Here is a 27698-nt window from a genome sequence, read left to right as displayed (position 1 = left end):
TTACAATAAAAATATATTAATGAAATACATTAGGGAAGAGGCAAATAATTACATTTTTTTGAGACAGAGTCTCTGTCACACAGACTGGAGTGCAGTGGTGCAATCTCAGCTCACTGCAGCCTCCACCTCCTGGGTTAAAGCAATTCTCCTGCCTCAGACTTTTGGGTAGCTGGGATTACAGGCACCTGCCATCAGGCCAGGCTAATTTTTTGTATTTTTAGTAGAGATGGGATTTCACCCTGATGGCCAGGCTGATCTCAAACTCGTGACCTCAATGATCTCCCTGCCTTGGCCTCCCAAAGTGCTGGGATTACAGGCCTCCCAAAGTGCTGGGATTACAGTTGAGCCACTGTGCCTGGTCAACACAAATACATTTTAAAATACTTTATGTCTATGGATTGAAAGCATAAATACTGTTAAAGTGCCATATTATCCAAAATAATCTATGGATTCAATGAACTCCCTATCGAAACTCCAGTGGCATTTTTTTACAGCAATGAAAAATAAAATCCTAAAATTTATATGAAACTACAATAAACTCTGAATAGTCAAAGCAATCTTGAGGAAAAAGAACAAAGAAGGACATTATACTTTATAATTTCAAACTATATTTCAAGACTATCAAAAAAAGACTAAATAAAAACAAGACAAAGTGTGCAGAAAAATGAATCAAAAAATTGGAAAAGAAACCACTAATCACACATATTTCAGACATGATGTAAAAAGAGAACTTAAAAAATAACAGTTTCTCAAAATTTTGCAGATATTTGTGTGTCCCTAAAACAATGGAACATCAGTCAGATTGTGCAGTCTCTTATAAGCCACAAAGAGGATTCTGGCTCACATAACTTGAAGGAAGATCACTGATGGGGAAGTAGAATTTTTAGAGAATTTAAGAGCATAAGAAAGAAGATGCCCCTATGTGAGAACAAGAGAAAAGAAACTGAGCTTCCCAGAAACTACTTTCTCTGGAACATAGCTTCCCAAATTCCATGTCAAGAACTGACTTTCTCTTTGACCTTTGGACCTCTCATCTGTGTCACCTGTTGTATTCGCTATCATTCTCACCTACCTGGGGGTTTGGCTACCATCTCCTGTCTCTTCCTATTCCACGGCTCTTTTCCTTGCTCCAAACAGGTTATCAGGTGAGGCTTAGAGACAGCAATACCTGTTTTATTAAAAATAAATAACATGAATCTTGCTCATCTCCTCCAATTACTGACCTACTAATGTGCTCAGTAAAGAGAATGTCATAGCATATTCTAGTAAATTAATCCCAAATTACTAATTTATAAGACATTTCTAAATAGTGAGAAAATACTTAAAATTTGTAGGTCTTTAATTTCACTACCCAGTACTACTGAATCAAAAATTGGTGGTGGCAATTAAATTTTAAGGTGTGGGCAACAACATTTTATGCCATCACATTTCTGTAATTACCACTAATCTAAAGCGAAGGATACAGATCAGCTCAGGAATGTGTAAAGTTCAGGTCAAGATGAAACATAATAAAGAAATTTTCTTTCTACACGGACAAATCTCAAAGGTTTTCTTGAAAACAGGGATCTGAAACTCATTTATGCAAAGCACAAATTACCACAAGTTATACAAAAACAGAGAAATAAAACCTTTAAGGCATATTAGGAATTGTGTGTTGAAGTTATCCTCACCCAGGAAGACCAGGTTTCGGTAGTTCTCAAACATCACTTTCCTGTATAAATTCCGTTGTGCAGTGTCCAGGCATTGCCACTCCTCCAGAGAGAATTCTATGGCCACATCCCTAAATGTCAATGGTCCCTGAAAAACACAAACACACACATATATATTTACTAAATAACCATGGGCACAATTTTTATTTTGGCTCAAGGCAAAGTAAGACAATATAGAAAACTGATTCTGACTTAAAGGAGTGACTAAAATTATACAATAAAATAAATTTAAATGCAGAAATATTATCTAATGTATTCTTTAACTCAGATAACAGAACAGCACAAGATCCACAACATCAGTGTATATATACTTTTTTGAATGAAAAAGTATAAAAAGACATGAATACAAACGTGTAAATTTTTGAATGCTATATTTACATCATACACAACAAGTTGTATATATTTTTCAGATGGAAAAGACACCTTGAGTTAGAAGGTACATCTCAAATTTTAATGTGTACAATAAACTGAAGATCTTATTATGCCGATTTTTTTTTAAGGATCTAGAATAAAGTTTGAATTTCTGAATTTCCAACAAGCTCACCAGTAATGCCAATGTTTTTGGCCCAAGAAGAATATTTTGTCAAACATCCACTAAGTACAAGAGTCTGTGTTGGCCGGGCACAGTGGCTCACGCCTGTAATCCCAGCACTTTGGGAGGCTGAGCCAGACAGATCACCTGAGGTCACGAGTTCGAAACCAGCCTGCCCAACATAGCGAAACCCCATCTCTACTAAAAAAAATGTAAAAATTAGCCGGGCACAATGGTGTGCATCTGTAATTCCAGCTACTTGGGAGGCTGAGGCAGGAGAATCGCTTGAACCCAGGAGGCGGAGGTTGCAATGAGCTGAGATTGCACCAGTGCATTCCAGCCTGGGCAACAGAGCGAGACTCCATCTAAAACAAACAAACAAACAAAAAAGAACCTGTGTTTTTCCCAGTTTTTCTGGCTTGTAAATAAAGATGAGAGCCTTCATCTTCCAAAGACATATATGCAAATAAAACCTAAGAAAAAAAGGCAGCTGCCCAATCAAATGTGATAATTTATGCACATCAGCTGTATGAAGATACTTACTAATGAAAAGTAATTAACTCTATAAAAAAAAAAAACACTTGTCAGAGAACGCTTTAGCCAAGTGAATCATTAACATCAACTGCACTAGGAACAAATTTTTATGATGTGCTGACGCACAAAGAACACAGCATCACTGCTGGAATACTGCTCCCGAAAAGTAAATTATAATCTAAATTTAACCATAAAGAAACATGAATTTTATGCAAAGTTCAAAATACAGATGTCTCCTATTTACTGTACTGTTAGTGATTTTAAGTAGTCTTTCTTCAGCACCCTAGAGAGCAGGAATCTCCTAAAAATTTTTTCAGAACTTCCTGGGTGATAAATGCCATTCTGTTTAAATAAGCATTTTCTTGGTCCTTTTCTGTATAGAGCTAATGGAGAACACAGGTGGATCCTCAACATTACATGTTCTTTTTCTTTACTAAGGACCCCAGCTTTTCCCCAGTAGAAATCTTGAGTATCCACACATTCCCATAATTCAACAGCTACAAAGGAAATATTTTTAATATTGCAGATTATAAATTCATGAGAATTCTGCGTGGCACATAAGAAGCCACGATGCAGAGAATATAAAGGCGGCTCTGGTACATAGGAAAAATATTTTTCAGAGACCCTTGACTATTATAATGAATTTTTAAAGTAATTGAAACTAGCTCATTAGGGAGGAAAAGATCAAGCAGAGAAGTAAAGGTTTGCAAGTACTAAACACATGGTATTCCAGGAGGAAGAGTGGACACAGCTCTTGATCTGAGACAGGTTTAAGTAAAAAAAAGAACCAATTCTTCCTCTTTCTCCTTTTTTGGAATTCCTTCTCAGATGAGATTCTCTGGACAAATTACACTCGTATCTTGAGAACATGCCTCTAAAGGTATCAGCACCCCCTGTTTACCTGCTACCGCCACACCCACAGGCAGAAAAACCAAAACCTGGAGAAAAAGTCCACCTACTTCTGTCCTTTATACAAGAAGGGATTCAGGAACAATGAGACACTCCATGAAGATAAAAATATAAGTTTCTCGGCCAGGCACAGTGGCTCAGGCCAGTAATCCTAGCACACTGGGAGGCCAAGGCTGGTGGATTGCCTGAGCTCAGGAGTTCGAGACCAGCCTGGGCGACATGGTGAAACCCCATCTGTACTAAAACACAAAAAAATAAGGCGGGCATGGCAGCATGAGCCTGTAATCCCAGCTATTCAGGAGGCTGAGGCAGGAGAATTGCTAGAACCCAGAAGGCAGAGGTTGCGGTGAGCTGAGATAGTGCCACTGCACTCCAGCCTGGGCGACAGAGTGAGACTCCGTCTCTTAAACATATACATTTTCCTTTTCCTTTTCCTGTTCTCAGGTGCCCTCCCCTGGCACAGACACCACCAATTTCTGCTACAATAATGGCAATATGGGCCACACTGACCTGTCTCTACCAAACCTGAACAGAACAGGCCCTGTGACCAACCCTGAATGCAAAGGTAGAACTTATCTCTCATGAATGTATCCTGAACCCCTCATACTTGACTCTGTCCTCATTTTAAGACTCACATGAGGCCCTTACTTAGAACAGTATGGATGCTTCCACCAAGAACAATTAACAGAACCTGTGGAAACGGCAGAAGTAAGATTTTTTAAATTAGCCATGTAATCCTAATTAGAAGCCTGGGCTGATAACCACTTAGCTAAGCATTGCCTCTCAAGCTTTAATGAGCTTATAAATCACTTGATAGTTTTGGTCCCACTCTATGTAATGTGATTCTGCAGGTTTGGAAAGGGTCCATGAATGGGTGTTTTAAACAAATCCCCTGTCAATGCTGATGTTGCTCTTCCTGGGCTCATTATCAGCATTAGCTGGAGAAAGCAGGCACAGCACAGACTCCCTTAAACTCAGCACTCTCATCACAACACAAAGACAACCAATCTCCATCCTCAAGTATCATATTCTTTGCTGCTCCTTTAAAGTTTACAGAGGAAACAAAAGGGAGCAACGTTTGAATGAGTCTGCATTCGGAAAACAACATGTACACATGCACTAGCGTAACGTTTATTAAGCAAGTGCTATGTCCTCAAGTGTTACAGAGCATTGTGCTGGGAAAAATACATTATTTGATTTAATCCTCATAACACCCTGGGAGTTGGTACGAGGTGTTCAATAAATCTCAGGATAAAGAGCCCAGGATTTTTATTTCTTCTGTTTCTGTCACTGATTTTTTTTTTTGAAGATGTATAAAATAAAAGCTAAATATAGACAGATGAGAGGGATACAGAAAAGCTTAATGTAGTTTAGAAAAATTTTTTATTGTGTTTATATTTACTTTTTTGTGGCTTATGGAGCAACTACTAAATCTGCAGTAACAGAAAACAAGTTGCTACATGGAACATCTCAGCAAGTCCTGGTTTTGATAAAAAAAATAAAAAATAAAAAATTAAGGCCCCAAAATAAATACTTTATTTTTGCCATTTATCTGCTTCTGGGTTTCAAAGAGTTATGGGCACCAATTCTAAAAAGGCTGCAGGACTCACCAGCCAAAACTAATTTCTTCTAATCAGTTTGGTGAGGCAAGACTCCACAGTGGGGCCAGACCTAAATAAGGCCTCCAAAAAGAGTGAATCTTAGAACTGGGGGAGGGAGTGGACCCTATGTAGAATTCTGCTCTCTACGCCATTGAGGTATTTCCAGTTCTGATTTTTTTTTTAGCTTACCTAAGAGAAACTTATATTATAGAGTTTGTGTAACTCTAATTTCTTTTAGCCACTGCCATGTCAATAAGTAATTTAAACAAATTCCTTAAGGTTTTCTAGGGTAATTTTATTAGAACATAAATATGTATTAACAGGAAAGTAAAAAAGAATACAAACAATAACAACTCTTCTGTTCATAAATATCCCTTCAGGTGATGACATCAGAAGTCACAACAATATAAAGAAAGTGGCCAAAGGCCAAGGTTTTTTTTTTTCCACACATTGTACCAACCATATAATGCTATACATTGTACCAACCATATAATGCTTCATTCAACCATTTATCCAGTTACTAGTCTAGACTTAAAGTTCCTGCATGGTAGGAACAATGGTTGCTTCAACTATTTTCTAATGGCCATATAAAATGGAAGCAATTAGTTTATCTATTTGAGTCTCCAGGCCCTTTCTTTTTTTTTCACCCAAGTACCAGGAAACTTGAGAAACTCTCATCTGGGTACCAACCAAGACATCTCTTGTATGAGGGGAGGAACAAATGCAGACTGACTCATTTCTCTTACACTGAGACAGAAGCATAATTAACCACTCTTGTCAGCCTGACACAGTTCTGCTCTGGACAACCTCAAATGTCTCAAAGATGCCTAGGTGATTGTAAGAGGGTTCCCAATGACCCTGGGCTGATGACCCGATGATGTGCCAGGCAGGAGAGACTCAGGGTGATCCTATGTAAAAAACGAAACTAGCTGGGCGCGGTGGCTCATCATGCCTGTAATTCAAGCACTTTAGGAGGCTGAGGTGGGCGGATCACAAGGTCAGGAGTTTGAGACCAGACTGGCCAACATGGTGAAACCCTGTCTCTACTAAAAATACAAAAATTAGTGTGGCATGGTGGCATGTGCCTGTAATCCCAGCTACTCGGGAGGCTGAGGGAGGAGAATCGCTTGAACCTGAGAGGCAGAGGCTGCAGTGAGCTGAGATCATGTCATTGCACTCCAGCCTGGGCAATGGAGTGAGACTCCGTCTCAAAAAAAAAAAAAAAAAGAATGAAACTGCCCTGGTGGAGCTCCAGAATTTGGATCACCTGTCCTGATGAGCTAGCTCTTGGGTTAGAGGAAGGACAAGAATACTCTACTCCAGTACCACATTTTACAGGTAGATATAGTTGTGGTCATGGCTTTGGATACTCTGTGGCCTTGATCTCTCACTCCTAAGATGCTTGTTTACACTTACGGATTCTCCCATGAGATTCTATTTACACCTGGTGCCTCTCACAAAACTGTAGCAGGTCACTGAATAAGATCAGAAAAGCTCAAGCAGCCATACTCTCAGAAGGGAACTTTAGAATGTCTATGTTGACATCTCACAATGCAGAACATGCCTCCTGTTGGTTTTCTGTACATTCTCAATCCTAAGTCTGGCCCTGTATTGTAAATCCCAGGCAGAGGCCAAACCTTATTATGTGCAGATTCTAGGTGGGATTAACCTAGCTCTGCGTTCTTGGGTGTTACAGCAAATGGGGCACAACCAAAGGAGACTTCCCCTCACAGAGGCTGTTTTAGCACATTCTAAATGGTATGTCTACCTAAAAAAAAATTTTTTTTTAATTAAAAAAAAAAAAAACTGAGACACTGGACATGGTGGCTCACATCTGTAATCCCAGCACTTTGGGAGGCCAAGGCAGGTAGATCACCTGAGGTCAGGAATTCAAGAACAGCCTGGCCAACAAAGTGAAACCCCGTCTCTACTTAAAATGCAAAAAAAAAAAAATAGCTGGGTGTGGTGGCACGTGCCTGTAATCCCAGATACTTGTGAGGCTAAGGCAGGAGAATTGGTTGAGCCTGGGAGGCAGAGGGTGCAGTGAGCAGGGATTGCACCATTGCACTCCAGCCTGGGCAATAAGAACAAGAGTCCGTCACAAAAAAAAAAAAAAAACTGAGGCAACATGAACATAAGTAGACAGTTTATTTGGGTCAAGCTTGAAGACTGTAACTTGAGAGCAAAGATTCAAATTGTCAAAAATTTACACTTTGATTAGCAGCAGTTACAAGTAGATTTGTACAGGCAAAAATAGAGGGAAAGAGACTGGACTGATATAAAGTTGTTAGAAATTCTTATTTACAAAAATAAAATTGATTACTAATTGGCTATACATTGTTAAGCTATAGGGTGTGGGTTATAGTATCCAGCATGGAATTATTAGTTTAATTTATAGCTACTTATGGCTATAGTAAGCAGTTTTAAGAGATAAATCTTTCTTGCTAAAAGAAGCAAGAAAGACATAATTGTGGTCTCATTTAAATGTCTCTCAGTCTTATAAGTAAATGGACATGCATTTTTCAGATAAAATGTTTTATTTTTTCCCAAAATCTCAAGATCCAGATTCAGAATTTGGAGTTCAGATTTAGGTCCTGAATAAATGGAGTAGTAGCTGGTGTTACCTGCAGATTTATGGACATTTTAGCAACATGAGGAAAGAGAAAGCGGAGATTCTCATTTCTACTCACTGCACACATGTTACTAAGTTTGTGAGCCTCATGGTCTCTGAATCAGTTTCAGGTCTGAAGATACAAGAGTCACTGAAAGAGGTAAAATGGTTGATTGCTGCCCTGTGAAATTTGGTCTAACCTCTTTAAAAGTGACTATAGAGGACTACAGATTATCAAACAGGCAGAGAAGCAATTCTGCCTGCATATTTAGGGGACAGCATGCATTCTGCAGCACAACTGTGAATGGACTGGAAGCCTGAGAGGGAAAGGACCCTCTAGAGTAAAGCTTGGTTGGCACCTTATATGTTTATGTCATGTCTGGTAATTCTAGACAGTTCTTGGGAAATATAATTAAAAGACAAATTTTCTCCAGCCTTAGAGCAACTCCACAATGACTGAACAGAAATAAAACTGTTACATTACACAATTAATCCAGAATTTGACATGCATCAAGGTCAATCTGCTTAACAGATTGCAAAGACAGAAAGATGGTCACCATAATTAGCCCAAGAGTAGAAAAACTTACAGCACCATGTCATGCACAGTTCATTCTGAATTCACCTGGTAATTGGGGAGGCCATCTGTGTATGTCAATTTGTTACATATAATTACAAAATAAACTTTTAAGATCTTCATGACAGAGGGTAGTTTTGCAATATAAAACCAGGTGCCTGCTGAAGGTAGGCTCTCAGTCTCCTATAGAAACATTTGAAAAGGGTGCTATCATTTTGGCTATTTACATTTTGAAGCAATGGCTCTCTACTCCCCGAGCGTTGGACTACAGAACTTCTGCATGCCCACTCCTGGTGGCTGGAGTTTTCTCTTGACCCCTACCCTCTGCCACTGAGGTACAACTCACAATACAGGGTGAACAGCTGGCAGGTCACATCTCACATGAACCCCAATTGCCACAGCAGCCCTCCAGCACCACATCAAAGAATGAAGCCTGAGCTGCAGGAGGAGAGCCTGCAGGCTTCCTGGGTAGGATCGCACCTTCACAATAAGGAGAAAGGGAACAGTGTTTTAGGCTGTTTCTATTTAAAATGGTGACATGGAAAACGTTCTGCTGGATTTCCAGCATGAGTCTGGAAAAAGATAGCTCCAAGAGTTCCACTATGACAGCCCACCTCATTCATGGACACTGTGAAATGCTAAAATGGCTTCTGAAACAGACACTCAAAGCACTGGAGAAAAAAACAGCTCTCAGTCTCAGCAAGATTATATTGAGAGAAAAAAATAAATGTATCTTGAGAAAACACTCAGATTATATGTAAGATTGATGAAGTCAGCCAGAAAATATTTCACTATAAAATATTTATCTCTAAATACCCAAATTACACAGCTACTCTCAGCATGAGAAACATGAGCATTATGAAGACTCTCAGCATGAGAAACATGAGCATTATGAAGAAGGGAGCATATTCTCAGTAGAATTTTATAAGATTCCTCCATCTCTGCTGCTCTCTCATCTTTTAGCTATTGAAAGGGGGATTCTATCGGAATACATCTGACTACATCCACCAGCACTTTTTTTTTTTCTGAGATGGAGTCTCATTCTGTCACTCAGGCTAGAGTGCAGTGGCATGATCTCAGCTCACTGCAACCTCCGCCTCCCAGGTTAAAGCAATTCTACTGCCTCAGCCTCCAGAGTAGGTGGAATTACAGGCACCTGCCACCACACCTGGCTAATTTTTGTATTTTTAGTAGAGATGGGATTTCACTATGTTGGCCATTCTGGTCTCGGACTCCTGACCGTAAATCCACCCGTGTTGGTCTCCCTAAGTGCTGTGATTACAGACATGAGCCATTGTGCCCGGTCACCACCAGCACTTTTTGATGAAAAATTAGAATCTGATTTTGTTTATATAGTAGAATATATTTGAGCTTGCAACACAGTTAAGAGGAGAGCTATTATAGTTTTTTGGTGGTCAGATCGTTTGTGTTTATTTGTTCTTTAATAGCAGCATTCTAACTTACTGAAATGAAAGACACAAAAATGGCCGGGCGCAGTGGCTCACGCCTATAATCCCAGCACTTTGGGAGGCCGAGGCAGGTGGATCACCTGAGGTCGGGAGTTCAAGACCTGCCTGACCAACATGGAGAAACCCCGTCTCTACTAAAAATACAAAATTAGCCAGGCATGGTGGCACATGCCTGTAACCCCAGCTACTCAGGAGGCTGAGGCAGGAGAATCGCTTGAACCCAGGAGGCGGAGGTTGCGGTGAGCTGAGATTGCGCCATTGCACTCCAGCCTGGGCAAAAAGAGCAAAACTCCGTCTCAAAAAAAAAAAAAAAAAGACACTAAAATCATGCTTACTTATTGTTATCCCTACTGGATAAGTAATAAGTATGTAAGACTAACATCTACTGTAACAATATGGTACTAAATTTTATTTGGATGTTAGAGATACGTATCTAAATATAAATAATTTTAATGTACTGGTCGTAATGTAAGATTCGTGAAAATTTTCTTTAACCATAATTCAGTTAAAACACTTTTTATTCAAAAAGTAGAAATAATAATATTAAAATGACTAAGGGTTTCGTTCAAAGTAAATATTGTGGCCTTATATTTATATTATTGTAGAAAATATTCTTTAATTTATATTAATGTTGACCAGACGTGGTGGCTCACGCCAGTAATCCCAACACTTTGGGAGGTCGAGACGGGCAGATTACCTGAGGTCAGGAGTTCGAGACCAGCCTGGCCAACATGGCAAAATCCTGTCTCTACTAAAAATATAAAAATTAGCCAGGCGTGGTAGCACATGCTGGTAGTCCCAGCTACTCGGGAGGACGAGGCAGAAGAACTGCTTGAACCTGGGAGATGGAGTTGCAGTGAGCTGAGATTGCCACTGCACTCCAGCCTGGGCAATAAAGTAACACTCTATCTCAAAAAAAAAAAGTATATGATTATAGGTTGTCTACAAATGCTTCACCTGACAATGCTAATTGTTCTGAAGTAATAAATAGAAACCAAGGCTAATTCCAACTCCACTGTTATATACTGAACCGTTTATTTAGCTACACCTAGGTTAATATGATTTATATGATTTACATATATTTCAATAAAGCAGAGGAAAAAAGTACATATAATCCAAATGCTTTAAGAAAAGAGAGATGAGGATAATAGCCTTCCTTATTTTCAGGCAGGAAAATAAAGCCTCTTATTTTTATTTTCTCCTATAACAGCCAAGTCTTTAGACATGCTCTTGAATATCTGAATTTCAGTAGACACTAGATTCAGGCATCTAAGGAGTGGCCCTGGGCACACTGTGTGCCCTTGAAAGTTTACAGAGAGAAAAAGCAGAATACAGAAAGGTGTCATAAAAAAAATCTATGGATGCCCATGAATAAAGCAAGTTCTCAGAGACCTATGAAGAGACTTAGATTCTGACACAATAATAGTGGGAGACTACAACACCCCACAGACACTCTTAAGATTCTTAGGGCAGAAACTTTACAAAGATCTCAGGACCTAAACTCAACACTTGGACAAATAGTCCTACAGAACTCTTAATCTAAAAACAACATACTATACATTCTTCTCATTACCATGTGACACACACTCTAACATTGACCACGCAATCAGAAATAAAACAATCTTCAGCAAATTCCAAAAATTACACCAACCACACACACAGAGCACAGCTTGATAACAATATAATTCAGTACAAAAAAAAAAACACTTGAAATGATACAAGTATATGGAAATTATGCCACCTGAGCCTGAATGACTTTTGAGTAAATAATGAAATTAAAGCAGAAATCAAGTTCATTGCAAAAAATGAGAACAAAGATACAACATACCAGAATCTCTGCAACACAGCTAAGGCAGTGTTAAGGAGAAATTTATAGCACTAAAAGCTCGCACCCAAAAGTTAGAAAGATCTCAATTTAACAACCTAACACCATGAATAAAAGGAGAGAAAGCAAGAGCAAACCAACCCCTAAGCTAGAAGACAAGAAATAACCAAAATCAGATCTGAACTGAAAATTTAAACAGAAAAAAATATACAAGACCAAAAAATCCAGGAGTTAAATCTTTGTAAAAAAAAAAAAAAATAAGATAAACCACTAGCTGCAATAATAAAGAAATAAGGTCCAAATAAACACAATTAGAAATGACAAAAAAAGACACTACCACTGACCCCACAGAAATACAAATAACATTGACTATGAACACTTCTATGAACATGAACTAGAAAATCTATGCACACAAACTAGAAAGTAGAAGTTTCAGGATACGAAATAAGTGTACAAAAATCAGTAACATCCCTGAACATCAACAACATTCAACCAAAGGCCAAATCAAAAAAAATCCCATTCATAATAACTACAAAAATAATAAAATGTTTAGGAATACAGCTAACCAGGGAGGTGAAAAATCTCTATGACAAAAATTACAAAATGCTTCTTAAAGAAGTCAGAGATGACACAAGCCAATGGGCAGCCATTTAATGCTCATGGATAGAAAAAATTGATATCGGCCGGGCGCGGTGGCTCAAGCCTGTAATCCCAGCACTTTGGGAGGCCGAGACGGGCGGATCACGAGGTCAGGAGATCGAGACCATCCTGGCTAACACGGTGAAACCCCGTCTCTACTAAAAAATACAAAAAACTAGCCGGGCGAGGTGGCGGGCGCCTGTAGTCCCAGCTACTCGGGAGGCTGAGGCAGGAGAATGGCATAAACCCGGGAGGCGGAGCTTGCAGTGAGCTGAGATCCGGCCACTGTACTCCAGCCTGGGCGACAGAGCGAGACTCCGTCTCAAAAAAAAAAAAAAAAAAAAAAAAAGAAAAAATTGATATCATTAAAATAGCCATACGGCCAAATGAAATTTACAGAATTAATGCTATTTCTATCAAACTACCAAAACCATTCTTCATGGAACTTAAAAAAAAAAAAAAAAAAAAAGGAATTTTAAAATTTATATGAAACCGGAAAAAAAAAAAAAAAAAAAAAAACCTGAATAGCCAAGGCAATTACAAGCAAAAAGAACACAGCAGGTGGCATTACGTTACCTGACTTCAAACTATACAACAGAGGTACAGTAACCAAAGCAGCATGATACTGGTACAAACACAGACTCATAGAACAACGAAACAGAATAGAGAGCCCAGAAATAATGCCACACACCTACAACCATCTGATCTTCTACAAATCTCACAAGAGCAATGCAGGAAGAATTCCCTATTTAATAAATGGTGCTGGAAAAACCAGCTAGCACTATGTAAAAGACTGAAACTGGATGCCTTCCTTACACAATATAAAAAAAAAAAATCGACTCCAGGTGATTAAAGACCTAAATGTAGAACATAAAATGGTAAAAAAATTCTGAAAGAAAAATCTAAAATACCTATGTCAATTGGATAAATATTATTGACATAGGAACTGGCAAAGAGTTTATGATGAAGATACCAAAAGCAATTGCAACAAAAGCAAAACTTAATAAGACCTAAAGAAACTAAAGAGCTTCTTCACAGCAAAGCAAACTATCAATAGAGTAAACAACCTACCTACACAATAAAAAGAAAATATTTGCAAAATATGCTTCTGACAAAGGTCTACTACTCACAATTTGTAAGGAATTTTAAAAATTTTACCATAAGGCAGGCCGGGCACGGTGGCTCACACCTGTAATCCCAGAACTTTGGGAGGCCAAGGTGGGCGGATCACGAGATCAGGAGATTGAGACCATCCTGGCAAACATGGTGAAACCCTGTCTCTACTAAAAATATAAAAATTGTCCGGGTGTGGTGGCTCATGTCTGTAATCTCAGCACTTTGGGAGGCCGAGGCGGGCAGATCATGAGGTCAGGAGGTCAAGACCAGCCTGGCCAACATGGTGAAACTCCGTCTCTACTAAAGATACAAAAATTAGCCGGGCATGGTGGCGCATGCCTGTAATCCCAGCTACTTGGGAGGCTGAGGCAGGAGAATCACTTCAACCCAGGAGGTGGAGGTTGCAGTGAGCCAAGACCACGCCACTGCACTCCAGCCTGGGCGATAGAGCAAGACTCAGTCTCAGAAAAAAAAAATTTACCCCAAGGCCGGGCATGGTGGTTCATACCTATAATCCCAGCACTTTGGGAGGCCGAGGCAGGCAGATCACTTGAGGTCAGGAGTTTGAGACCAGCCTGGCCAACATGGTGAAACCCATCTCTACTAAGAATACAAAAATTAGCCGGCCATGGTTGCATGCACCTGTAGTATAGGAGGCTGAGGTAGGAGAATTGCTTGAACCCAGGAGGCGGAGGACAAGAAGAGGAAAAACAGACACAGGCCGAGTTGAGGGTGGTGGGTGGGAGGATAGAAAGGACTAGAAAAAATACCTGTTTATGCTATGCATAGTACCTCAGTAACAAAATAATCTACACCAAACCCCCATGCCACAATTTTGCTTATATAACTACTCGCACGTTTACCCCGACCCTGAAACAAAAATAAAAGTTAAAAGGAATAAAATCCATGGGTGGGGGAGAGTGCAATGTAGGTGGAAGGACTGCTTTGTCCTACAGATAGCGGCCCACGTGGAGCTGTACTCGTTTATTTCTGTGTCTGGGCAGGCAGATGAGATTATGAACAGGTGGTACAGAACCGTCGGTCGTGGAGGAAGCAGGTTGCTGCTGCAGATTCAGTGTCTGGGGGTGGGGATATGCAGGAGACTGTAAACACTTTTGTGGATTTTTGGGGAAAAAAACACTAGGATCAAAAATGCTGTGGTGAAATTCCTGATGGTGGTGCCTAGTCCTGGGAGGAGTGTGGACACATCAATTTCCAGTGGGTATGTTTGTGAGTGGGTAGGAATCCTGGAGTGGCAGCTGTGGGAAAAGGGGGCCTGTTATCACAGCTAATTTCCTCTAAGTTTTCAGTCCTCTCTCACCCTGGGAAGAGACCTGGAATTCCAGGACAATGGTGTAGTGTGATAGCCTGTGTACAGGAGAGCAGAGCTTCTCATTTCCAGACACCCAGAGTTCCATTCCAGGCCAGGCCTCTGTGATATTTTCCTTCTGGCACCAAATCTGTATTTGCTGAACACAAAGCAATTCTCCAACACCAACTAATTGTCTAACATTTGAATTCTGACACCATCCAGAGTCAGCACAGACCCTGATTCAGGGCTCAGTCTCACAACACTATCCTCACTCCAGAGGCCAGTCACAAACCTCACGGGTCCATCTATGCCTCTGACCTACTGTTTAAAAATTGGAAACTCTTATAAACTCCCTCCAATTACATAATTTGATAGAGCTACTCACAAAACTAAACAAAACACTCTAGTTATGTTGACCAGTTTATTATAAAAGATACCAAAAGGCCCAAAAAAGTCAATGGAAAAAGGTACAGGACGACAAAGAATAAAGGTGAAGAAGGATGAAGCACATAGATAATCCTGGTAAAAAGTTGTGATTAATAAAATTCTTTTATTCTTTGAGTTCTCCAGGAACAGTTTATGAAAAGAAACACCCTTCCCATTATGACTTCGATGGTGGGTGCTCTCTTTTCTTACCTGACACGTAGCCAGAAGCAGACTCCGCACATTATTTTCGTTATAAAAAATTAGCTGAATTTGCCTTCAGTTTTCAAAATAAAATACTTTTTAATCAAACTTAAGTTTCTCTCCTTCCCACAGGCTCCTGAACATTGAGCTACCTTCAGTCTGAGCCAACACAGAACCCCATTTTATGTCCCTCCTAAGAACATGCTGACTTCAGGGTAAAACAATTCTCTCATCTAGAATTGAATTTTTTGTCCTTCAATTTGCCATTCCCCTCCCACCTTGTTTTTAATCTTGTTTCCTCCTCCCTATGAAAGAAAGCCCTTGTCCTGAGGCCCTAGAAGGTAACGGGGGCTGCTGCTGAAGCGGCTGGAGTGGCCATTCTGATCAGCACACCAGGGCTGCCTCTCAGGACACTCAGAGCAGCCAGGGCCTTCCGGATGGAGCCTCCACTTGCTGCTTCTGGAGTTCCACCCAGCTTCCAGCACTTAGACGCTGACGACTCAGAATGAAGGGGCTTTGGGGGTCCCAGTTGAGCGTCTCTAGTGCTGCATTGTTCAACAGTAGCCCCAGTCTCATGTGGCTGTTTAAATGTGCATTTGTTAAATAAATTCAATTTCCCATAAATCTAATTTAAATCAGTTCCCTAGTTGCACTAGCTACATTCAAGTGCAGGTCAGAAGCCAGAAGTACTTTATTGGACAGTGCAGACACAGAACATTGCCATTATCACAGAAAGTCCTACAGGACAGTGCTATGTAGACACTATTTCCAGCCCCAGGCAGTGGGTCAAATCCTTGACCTAAGCCTGGATCTCTCCAGCTTTATCCCTGCTCCCTATACCCAGCAGCCTCTGGCTGGGGCCTGCTTCCCCACAGAAAACAGTCTGAGACAGTTCTGCCATCTGCACCATTCTCCTGACACACTCCCTCATCTCAGTGACTGTTTCATTCAGCAGTTATTCACTGGGCATCTCCTATGTGCCAAAAAGTACACGAGAGCTACAGTGATAAACCAGACAGAGCTTCCAACCTAAAGAAGCATATGTTCCAGAGAGAGGAGACAACAAACAAAGCTTGGATAATTACAAGGAAACAAAACATGGTAGTAACATGCAAAGTGGCGGTGATTTGTTTGAGTGGTCAGGGAAGCCCTGCCTGAGAAGGGGACATTTCAGCTGATTTTTAAGTGGGGAGAAAATCTGGGAATGCACATTCCAGGTAAAAGGAACACCCAATAGAAAGGCTCTAAGGTGGGAATGAGCTTGTCAAGTTTGAAGAAAAAAGACCATTGTGGCAGGGGCTTAGCAGGTGGAGGGAGAGGGTTGGGAAATGAATTTGGACAGAGAGGCAGGAACCAGACTGTGTGGGTACTGGAGGCTGGGGCCAGCAGGCAGGTTAATTGTATTCTTCAATCAGTAGGATGGTTTCCAGCAAGGAATTGACATGATCTTGTGCAAGGATGCCAGCCCATATCAAACTGGAATTTTCTGCCTCCCCCACCAAACACTGGCTTCCCAGGGCTGCAGGTCTCTGTGACCTCTCTTCGCTAAGCCCAAGTGACATGCAGCAGAGAAGCAGGGACTAAGTCAGTCATGCCAGGATACAATAAAACCTCAGGGTCTCTAAAAGGCTCAGAAGCATGAGAGCACAGAGCCTGGAAAATAAGAGACTTTTGAGGACTTGAGCCCACATTTAAATGATGCAGTAGTTTTGGTGTCTGCGGAAAAATCAGTGGACACCTTGCCTGCCTGCCTTTTTGATTAAACATATTATGTATCAAGCTGAATGAAAAAACAAAAGTACTTTTGCAACCTGAGATGGATCAAAGTGAGCAAGCATGCCCACTCTAACACCAGCCCCTGTCATGCCAAGAGTCAGATTCCAGCCCATGCTGAGGTCCCAAGGGAGTGTGGGTGGATGGGTGGCAGATAGCTGAAAGAACAGACAGGGGGCCATAGGCAGATGAAATATGGTTTTATTCAGCAGCTCTCTTACACCGTCTGTCTCTGCCTGCTCGGGCTCTGAGACTCCTGCCGCTCCCATGCCTGCAGCTGCATTCCCTGGCCTGCAAGGCTGGCTCTCCCTTACAGGGTCAAAAACTTCACTCTCTCTCTTTGGACGTCAGGCGTATGCACAGTATCACCAGGGCAGTTATACCTTTTACAAACAACAGTGGCTCTGAGTCAGGTGATGAACCTTCCCATGTTATGGCTACATAACTGTGACTATATAATAAGTCCTCCCTGGCTAGGCACAGTGGCTCAAGTCCGTAATCCCAGCACTTTGGGAGGCCAAGGTGGGTGGATCACTTGAGGTCAGGAGTTTGAGACCAGCCTGGACAACATGGTGAAACCCTGCCTCTACCAGAAATATAAAAAATTAGCCAGGTGTGGTAGTGGGCGCCTGTAATCCCAGCTACTCACGAGACTGAGGCAGAAGAATTGTTTGAACCCAGGAAGTGGAGGTTGCAGTGAGCTGAGATCGCACCACTGCATTCCAGCCTGGGTGACAGGGCAAGACTCCGTCTCAAAAACAACAAAAATCTAAACAAACAAAAAAACCAAGTGGATTTATATGCCTGTGCTCCAAACTTGCTGAGTCACTCTGGCCCGGATGTCTGCCTCGGCCTATTCCTGACCAAAGCACATCCATATACCTTATAGCCCCTCAAATGAATAAAGCCTTTTCTAGAAGTTGCCAACTTCCTAATGAAAACTTTGCCCTTGACTTGTTAACATCAAAAATTATAGATACATGTGGAAGGAAAATAAACTCTTGGGACGCTGAACTCACTATGCCAAAAGTTAAGCTGGGGACTGGGTCATGTAAAGATTGGCTTCCTTTTATTCCCAAACAGATAGCTGTAATTTCACATGCTTACTTTATCTTGTATAAAATGTAGATTTACTGAGGGAGAGAGAGAGAGGGGAATGCATGATTGACTTCCCCTGAACCCTTTCTTTGCACATGTAAAATATAGATTCACTGAGTGCTAATCAGAGCCTCACGGCCCTCCCACTTGCTCTTTCCTCTTTAAATACTGAAGTTCCCAAAACACTCTTTGGAAAAAGCACAGGACACAGATCCTATTGTGACTTGTCTCTCTTTCTCCCCAGTGTGTCCTCAACATTACCAAAATAAATTTCAAAATTGACTGAAAAAAAAAAAAAGAAAAAAGAAAGAAAGCTCTAGTCTGCCTAAACTTTGCAATCTTTAAAGATTTATAGTTGGTGCTTCCTCCTTTGGAATTCTAAATTTTTTTTACATAAATCTGCGTTTCATTTTACAAAGTCCAGAAACTGCCTCAAAAACACAACTTCATCTTTAGTAAGACCCTCCCAATCCCCTTCCATCTTAACCTTAACTCCATCTGCCTGTGTGTCCCCAGCTTTCCATAGCTCTGTAGCTTTTCTCAGTATAAAGGTTCTTCCGTGGCTGGGGTGAGCAGCCTGAGACATCTGCAGGGGAGGCTCCCCAAAAAGAGCTAGGCCTTTTGCAGGGTCAATATTAGCCTTAGCTTGGAGTCACTGGGCTCAAGCTTTAATTTTCATGTCTGAGTTATTCATTTCGCTTTTGAAACTAACAGTTTGAACATTCAGCAAAATTACTTGCACACAGTGCTCAAGTAAGGGAAGGAATTTTTTTTTTTCTTTTTTGAGACAAAGTCTCACACTCTCACCCAGGCTGGAGTGCAGTAGCGAGATCTCAGCTCACTGAAACCTCCACCTCCTGGGTTCAAGCAATCTCCCTGCTTCAGCCTCCCTAGTAGAGCTGGGATTATAGGCGCCTGCCACCACACCCAGCATTTTTTTTTTTTTTTTTTTTTTGAGACAGAGTCTCACTCCGTCCCCCAGGCTGAAGCGCAGTGGCGCAATCTCCGCTCACTGCAAGCTCTGCCTCACGGGTTCACACCATTTTGCCTCAGCCTCCCCAGTAGCTGGGACTACAGGCACCTGCCACCACGCCCGGCTAATTTTTTTGTATTTTTTTTTTTAGTAGAGACAGGGTTTCACCATGTTGGCCAAGATGGTCTCGATCTCTTGACCTCATGATCCGCCCGCCTCAGTCTCCCAAAGTGCTGGGATTACAGGCGTGAGCCACCACGCCTGGCCAATTTTTGTATTTTTTAGTAGAGACGGGGTTTCGCCATGTTGGCCAGGATGGTCTTGAACTCCTGACCTCAGTTGATCCACCCACCTCAGCCTCCCAAAGTGCTGGGATTACAGGCTTGAGCCACTGTGCCTGGTCAGGGAGGACTTTTCTGAAGATGCTTACATTTTACATCTCAATAGGAAAAGCAAAAGTATTCCTTTTAGATAATAAATGTATTATTTTATTATTTCCATTAAAAATTATGTAGTAACAATTAGTCATATGGAAACACTTCTAGGAGGTACCAAGTTTTATCTCATAAAATTTAGCATGAAACTCAGAAATCAAGATAACAGGGTATAGACTAGAAATATTCAATGTCACAAATTCACCTTGCAAAAAGAGGTACTAACGTTTTCAAGAATCTATGTACCTTCACCAATTATCTACCACATTTTCTGGTGGAAATGTATTCATTTTCTTTTCTTTTCTGTTTTTTTTGAGACGAAGTTTCACTCTTTCGCCCAGGCTGGAGTGCAGTGCTGTGATCTCGGCTCACTGCAACCTCTGCCCCCCAGGTTCAAGCAATTCTCCTGCCTCGGCCTCCCAAGTAGCTGGGATTACAAGTATGTGCCACCATGCTCGGCTAATTTTTGTATTTTTAGTAGAGACAAGGCTTCACCATGTTGTCCAGGCTGGCCTCGAACTCCTGACCTCAAGTGCTCCACCCCCCGCTTGGCATCCCAAAGTGCTAGGATTACAGGCGTGAGCCACTGCACCCGGCCGGAAATGTATTCATTTTCTAAAGCCAAAATGGAAGAGAGATGTTCTCTATTTTTTTCCCTAGATAGCTAGCATTCTAAAAGTTAAGGCCTGGAATTCTGTTTGAAATTACCCAGCTAGGCTGGATGCGGCACGCCTGTGAACCTAATACTTTGGGAGGCCAAGGTGGGTAGAGCACCTTGATTAGGATTAGGAGTTTGAGACCAGATGGGCCAACATGGTGAAACCCCCCATCTCTACTAAAAATACAAAAATTAGCTGAGCGTGGTGGCTAGCGCCTGTAGTCTCAGCTACTCAGGAGGCTGAGGGAGGAGAATCGCTTGAACCCGAGAGACAGAGGTTGTAGTAAGCCAAGATCGTGCAACTGCACTCCATCCAGCCTGGGTGACAGAATGAGACTGTCTCCAAAAAAAAAAAAAAAGAAAGAAAAAGAAAAGAAATTACCCAGCCATAAAAAAAACTACCTGTGACAATTACTAAACTCGGTCTGGAAAACAAAATAGTACATGAGAATTTTTAACAAATGGAATATACGTAGATATTAATTGTTTTCTGAAACTCACCTCTTCTATAGCATTTGTAAATATTTTCTTACCTTTTAATTGCCTCTACAAATGTTTCACTATTTGTCTTTCACTCTTTTTTCATCATTTTTTTCACTATTTTTCTGCCCCCTTAGAGAATCCCAAAGGCAGAAATTATTTCTATGTTTTTCCCTTAATACCAGCATCTGATTGACCAACAATGTGTCCCAAAGAAACAGAAGCTGAGTTGGGTGAAGACAATCGTAATGTCTCAAGGGGTCAGCTTTTCCAAGGAAGTGTACACCAGAAAATTTCTCTCAGCCCCAGGGCGTCCACCTGCTCCCTGGAGAGGCTACACTTTGTACCTCAGGCAGTCCTACGGGAGAAAATGACCCACCAGCTGATATTCATTAGGCACTCTGGCAGACATAGCCACAGTGGGTATCATGGTTTATTCCCAGACAGCACTGAAACCCAGGACCAGGAAAAATCTGAAGGGTGGCCGAGGACGTACCACCCCATAAAGTTTCCAAAGGGAAACCCTGACCTCCCAAAATTCTGATAAGATCTCTGTGACTAGGGAAGATAAAAGGAAAAGAGGCACAGAGATTTTTTACAGTAGTGTCCGGGGATTACTCTTTGCTTTCTTCTTATAGTAAATTTTTACAAACAGAAAACAAACCTTTTAAAAAGTATCATCCAATGATTTCTCAAACAATGATAATTAAAATACAGTATCAAAAATGTACACTAGGGCCGGGCGCGGTGGCTGACGCCTGTAATCCCAGCACTTTGGGAGGATGAAGCGGGCGGATCACGAGGTCAGGTGATTGAGACCATCCTGGCTAACACGGTGAAACCCCGTCTCTACTAAAAAAATACAAAAAACTGGCCGGGCGTGGTGGCGGGCACCTGCAGTCCCAGCTACTCGGGAGGCTGAGGCAGGAAATGGCGTGAACCCGGGAGGCAGAGCTTGCAGTGAGCCGAGATCGCGCCACTGCACTCTAGCCTGGGCGACAGAGTGAGACTCCACCTCAAAAAAAAAAAAAAAAACTAACTCAAATACATTTTTTTTTGTAAATTGTTACATTGGGGGAAATAAAATTTATGCTTAACCAACTGTAAACTGCCAAGTACCCTCCGATTACATAACCAGAAAATTTCCACCTTGATCTTACAAATTAAGAAGCTATGTAACTGTACCTAACCGATTATTGAATTTGGTTTTATTTATCACATACCACTTAAAAGTCTTTCCTTCAAGCCCCTCCCATGGACCACAAATTACAAATCATAGCTGGGTGCTCTACGATTTTTGAACCACTCTTCTATTACATTTTTAAATATTTTTGCGGTGACTTCCATGAATTTTTAATAGAAAAAAGGAGGGACTGGGACCCCACGGACCAAAGCTCTTCCCATTCATGAACCCAGTACTGCGAGTTATCAGGCAGAGATGCGGCACTGCGGCTGCAGAGCTGCCCAGCGAGGGCTCCAGGCCAAGGCACAGTCACTGCACAGGGAGGAGACAGGACGCCCGGGGTCCGGCTGTCAGCCCAGCCGCCATCTTATGGCTGAAGGGGACCGAGGGCCGAGCTGCGCCAAGGACAACTTGGGCCGCGGATTTTGGAGCCCAGTGCTGGGAGGCTGGAGTCCTGCCACAGTCACTTCCGACCGGTTCCAACCAGCCCCTCCCCCTCTCTCGGGGTGTCGGACCCGGCACTCTCACCATTTCTAGGCTTCCAGGTGGTCCTGGCATCTTAGCTGTGCATCTCCCAATACCTGCAGGTAACGGGGCCACAGAGGCTGGGCCTCTAGGAGCAGAAGACACAGAGCAGTGAAGACTAGACCTGGAGCTCCCGCTGCAGCTAGAGACAAAGGCCCCGCCAAATCCCGGAAGCCGTCCTGTCCGCTCCAGCTGCGTGCCTGATTGGACGGGTCCCATTCCAGCGTCCCTGATTGGATAATGTTTAGGGCCCCACCCCCTAATGCCCTGAGTGACAGAATATGTGCTCAGCTGCTGGGCTGAACGAAGAAAGTGAAATTCAAGCTGCAGCGTTCTCATGCAGGGCTTCCTCCCTGAGTGGAGCCAGGCCCACCCCAGAGGGTATTTGCATATAACCTTGCGTATAAGGTCGTTTGCCTTTATAAATAATGTATTATGTGGCTATTCACACATAAAAATAATGCAATAACAATTGTTTAAAATTTTCCAATTTTATGAGCTCCCTGGCTTCTTGTCCTTTGAGCGGGTAGCCTGACATTCTTTTTAAAAAGGCAATCCTCTGAAATTGAATGTGAGCCACATGTGAATTCTAAATTTTCTAGAAGGAAAATTTTATTTTTTATTTATTTTTTTATTTTATTTTTTTTTTTTTTTTGAGACGGAGTCTCGCTCTGTCGCCCAGGCTGGAGTGCTGTGGCTGGATCTCAGCTCACTGCAAGCTCCGCCTCCCGGGTTTACGCCATTCTCCTGCCTCAGCCTCCCGAGTAGCTGGGACTACAGGCGCCTGCCACCTCGCCCGGCTAGTTTTTTGTATTTTTTAGTAGAGACGGGGTTTCACCGTGTTAGCCAGGATGGTCTCGATCTCCTGACCTCATGATCCACCCGTCTCGGCCTCCCACAGTGCTGGGATTACAGGCTTGAGCCACCGCGCCCGGCCTAGGAAAATTTTAAAAAGAAAAAATAAACAGAAGGAATTCATTGTAGGAATTTAATTAACCCAATATATCCAAAATATTATTTTAATATGTGACCAGCATGTAATTATTAATAAACTATATATATTTTGGGAAAAAACATTAAAACTATGTATTTTACCTTTCTTACCACATCGTAGTTTGGACCAGCCACATTCCATGCACCCAGTAGCCACACGTGGCCAATAGCTGCCACATTGAAGTGCAGCTCTGACAGCAGAAGATGAAATCCTGAACATCCCTTTGCTGTTTTCTTTTCTTTTTATTTCCTTTCTCTTCTCTTTTTTTCTTTCTTTTCCTTTCTCTTCTCTTCTTTTCTTTTCAGAGTCTCTCTCTTAGGCCCAGGCTGGAGTGCAGTGGTGCAATCTCGGCTCACTGCAATCTCCACCTTCTGGATTCAAGCGATTCTCCTGCCTCATCCTCCCCGGAGTAGCTGTGATTACAGGCATGTGCCACCATGCCTGGCTTATTTTTGTATTTTTAGTAGAGATGGAATTTTCCCTTGTCAGCCAGGCTGAACCCCTGACCTTAAGTAATCCTTCTGTCTCAGCCTCCCAAAGTGCTGGGATTACAGGCATGAGCTACCACACCGGGTTTGAACATCCTTTTCCTGCCATAAATAAGGAGAAAGTCTTTCCCTACCAACATCTCTCTTCAGTTCCAAGGGTAGAACAGATAGTGGCCATAGAAAGAGCAGAGGACGGCAGGAATAAAATCACAACAGAAAGACCACCTGTTGTCCACCTTTCTTCCAGAGATCAGACAGTGAACAAAGGACGATGGGGCCACAGAATAAGAAAGCTCTATGTCTACAGATCCCTCCCTGGTCTTTCTTTCTTTTTCTTTTTTTTTTTTTTCTATTTTGAGACAGAGTTTTGCTCTTGTCATCCAGGCTGGAGTGCAATGGCATGATCTCAACTCACTGCAACCTCTGTCTCCCGGGTTCAAGCGATTCTAGTGCCTCAGCCTCCCGAGTAGCTGGGATTACAGGCGCCCGCCACCATGTCCAGCTAATTTTTGTATTTTTAGTAGAGATGGGGTTTCACTGTGTTGGTCAGGCTGGTCTCGAACTCCCGACCTCAGGTGATCCACCCGCCTTAGCCCTCCAAAGTGCTGGAATTACAGATGTGAACCACCATGCTAGGCCATGTCCCTAGTCTTTACCTCGAATTAAAAACAGACTAATTTTGCTATTTGCCCTTGACCCTAATTGTCAAGCTGTGGTTACCGGTTTTCTCCTGTGGTGTGGGGAACTGTGTGAGTATAAGCACCAATCACATGCATACATGTCTACATGTATTTCTGCATTATGCAATATTCTCTTACAAGACATCCAACTTTGAATAAGGAGAAAAATCAGTACCTTTATGGGGCCCACTGTTGGAAGGTAACTAGAAATCAACTTTGTCATTAAATCCTGGCATCCTGTCTGCACCGGGTGCATGTGTTAATTAGCTATTGCAGCATAACAAACCAGCCAAAACTTCTTAGCTCATAATTGAGATGATCACCAATTTAGACTAGGTTCAGTGGGCCATTCTTCTGTTTTCAGCTGAGCTCCTTCAGACATGTGTCATCAGCTGCTTGTTGACTGGGCAGCTGTGATTCTTAGGGGGCTCTTCTACTTGTAGGGCTGAAGCACACCTTGCTTCTCAAAATCAATGCCCAACAACACATCTTTATTTTTCATCACAAAAACAAATCTAAAACTTAAAAAAAAAGTTAGAGAAATTAAATTTAACAAAGTTTAATTGAGCAAAGAATGATTTGTGGATCCAGAGTAGGTTCAGAGAGACTCCAGTACAGCCACATGCTGGAAAAAGATTTATAGACAGAAAAATCAAAGTGACACACAGAAAATGAAAGTGAGGTACAGAAACAGCCAGATTGGTTACAGCTTTGAATTTGCCTAATTTGAACATGATTGGAACAGTTTATGTTATTTTATTGTCAAAAACACAGTGGTTGGTACAAGAATGGGTTACAGCCTAATTACATATATCTAGTTAGGTTTCAGTTTACTATGTACAAAAAGCCCTACTGACCAAAATTAGCCATGGAAGTGGGCAGCTTTAGGCTATAATTAAAGAATTTCTCTCATTTGTTCATCTTCTCAATTTTGAAAGTTAGACCAAAATTTTAGACATTGATACCAATCTAGCACCATCAAAAATGTACTTATTGCCCAGGTGTGGTGGTTCATGCCCGTAATCTCAGTACTTAGGAAGGCCAAGGCAGGTGGATCATGTGAGGTCAGGAGTTTGAGCCCAGCCTGGTCAATGTGGTGAAACCTTGTCTTGAAATCGTGCCACTGCACTACAGCTTGGGTGACGAGAGTGAAACTCCATCTCAAAAAAAAAAAAAAAAATTACTTGATTAGTCTCAAATTCCACTGTAAAATAGCAGAACTGTGGGTTTGTAAAGTGGAAGGAAACAAAGACGTCAAGTTCTTATTTTTTTAAAAGGCTTACAGTAGGCCGGGCGCGGTGGCTCACGCCTGTAATCCCAGCACTTTGGGAGGCCGAGGCGGGCGGATCATGAGTTCAGGAGATCGAGACCATCCTGGCTAACGCGGTGAAACCCCGTCTGTACTAAAAATACAAAAAACTTAGCCAGGCGCCGTGGCGGGCACTTGTAGTCCCAGCTACTCGGGAGGCAGAGCCAGGAGAATGGCGTGAACCCGGGAAGTGGAGCTTGCAGTGAGCCGAGATCGTGCCACTGCACTCTAGCCTGGACGACAAAGCGAGACTCCATCTCAAAAAATAAAAATAAATAAATAAATAAATAATAAAAGGCTTACAGTAAAGGGGAGCTCTTCAAGTTGAAATCTGCTGTTTACAGAAAAAAAAAAACAAAATCTGGTCTGTTTTAGGATCTATCTATTTATTTACATTTTTACTTTGATTATGTTACTTCATTATGGAGTCACTTTAGCATAAGTGACTCCACTTTAGTTTGATTTGGTCTGTTTGGACCTATTGCACAAGTGCAGTCCAGAATGGTGGACTCTAATAATTTTGGTTAAAAAATATCCCCTTTTCGGTTAAGTTCTCATATAGGTCAGAGTGTGACCAAAACTCAGGGCCTTAGTGCAACTTTAAGTTTTTATTATTTTGGTTTTTTTCCTTATCATGTCATTCATAGGTTATGATGTCCTCATGGTCACATATGTCTTTTAGTTTTTGTCATTCCAATTAAGGAGAGACTATTTGACATTCTACAGGAGACCACATGCAAACATTTAAAACTTTTGAGAGAATACAGTGTAGTAGGGAGACTCCTATTTTGACTATCAGGGAGGATAATAACAGGAGTTTGAAGTATGCTTTTTAAAAAGCCAGTGTCTCCATGAACCAACCAACTAAAATTAAATAGATCAAATAATTAGCTAGATAAATGGTCTACTCATTTTAACCAAGCAGCCTATTAAGTAATCCCCTACAACGGAATCTCTGTAACATCTGATATATTTCTCCATGTGCAACTACAAGTATTAGCAACTGCTAATGCTTTTCTGTTTATCCAGTAAGTAATCTAGAGAAATTCTACTATTTGGCACAACTTTAGTAAGAAAATTTAAAGTCTATTGTGTAACCATAGCCTTTACAGTAGAATCTGCTATAGAGTCTATTATGGGGGATAAATTTTTCACCATTTCCTCATTTATTCTAAACCATAATAAAATGATGCCCATTCAGAAGAATAATGGCCTCCTGACAATGCTCTTTAACCTATTCTGAATAAATTCTCTTTAACTTGTGAAGTAAGGTAAGAGCAGTGGATGAATATTCTGTTTCTGATATTATGAGAAAACAAATATTTCATAAAAATTTCTCACCCACATTGGCCCTTCATCTTTTGCCTATCAAGGCATAAATTTGTTCATATATATAAGCTTGGCTGCAAAATCCTCTGCATGTAAAACTATACTCTATGAATGCACACAAGAAACCCCCTTTTAAAAAAATTTTTAAATATATATATTTCAAAAATATTTTGAAAGTAAGATCACTGGGAAGAAAAAAAAAATGAATACAATAAAATTTAGGAACAAAAATGCAAGAGAAGCTGCTTAATCCTGCCCCTTCCACCCCAAGTGGCACAGCACAGAGATGCGATTTATTTTGTGATCCCAAGTACAT

The 27698-nt window shown here is 41.5% G+C and overlaps 1 protein-coding gene across 1 annotated transcript in view; it reads right to left on the bottom strand.

Moving 5' to 3' along the window:
• The window catches only part of ZNF680 (zinc finger protein 680), a 48014-nt gene extending 25223 nt beyond the window's left edge, over positions 1 to 22791 (bottom strand). The window contains exons 1-3 of the mRNA XM_003895937.4: positions 22586 to 22791; positions 1671 to 1797; positions 1073 to 1168 (exon numbers count right to left, since the gene is read on the bottom strand). Of these exons, the coding sequence (XP_003895986.3) occupies positions 1073 to 1168; positions 1671 to 1797; positions 22586 to 22615 (253 nt within the window). The 5' untranslated portion in view covers positions 22616 to 22791. The remainder of the gene's footprint in view (positions 1 to 1072; positions 1169 to 1670; positions 1798 to 22585) is intronic.
• Between the last annotated feature and the right edge of the window lie 4907 nt (positions 22792 to 27698).

The sequence above is a fragment of the Papio anubis genome, chromosome 4 (genome assembly GCF_008728515.1).
Source record: "Papio anubis isolate 15944 chromosome 4, Panubis1.0, whole genome shotgun sequence".
NCBI lineage: Eukaryota > Metazoa > Chordata > Mammalia > Primates > Cercopithecidae > Papio > Papio anubis.
This window is presented reverse-complemented; position numbering and strand designations above follow the sequence as displayed.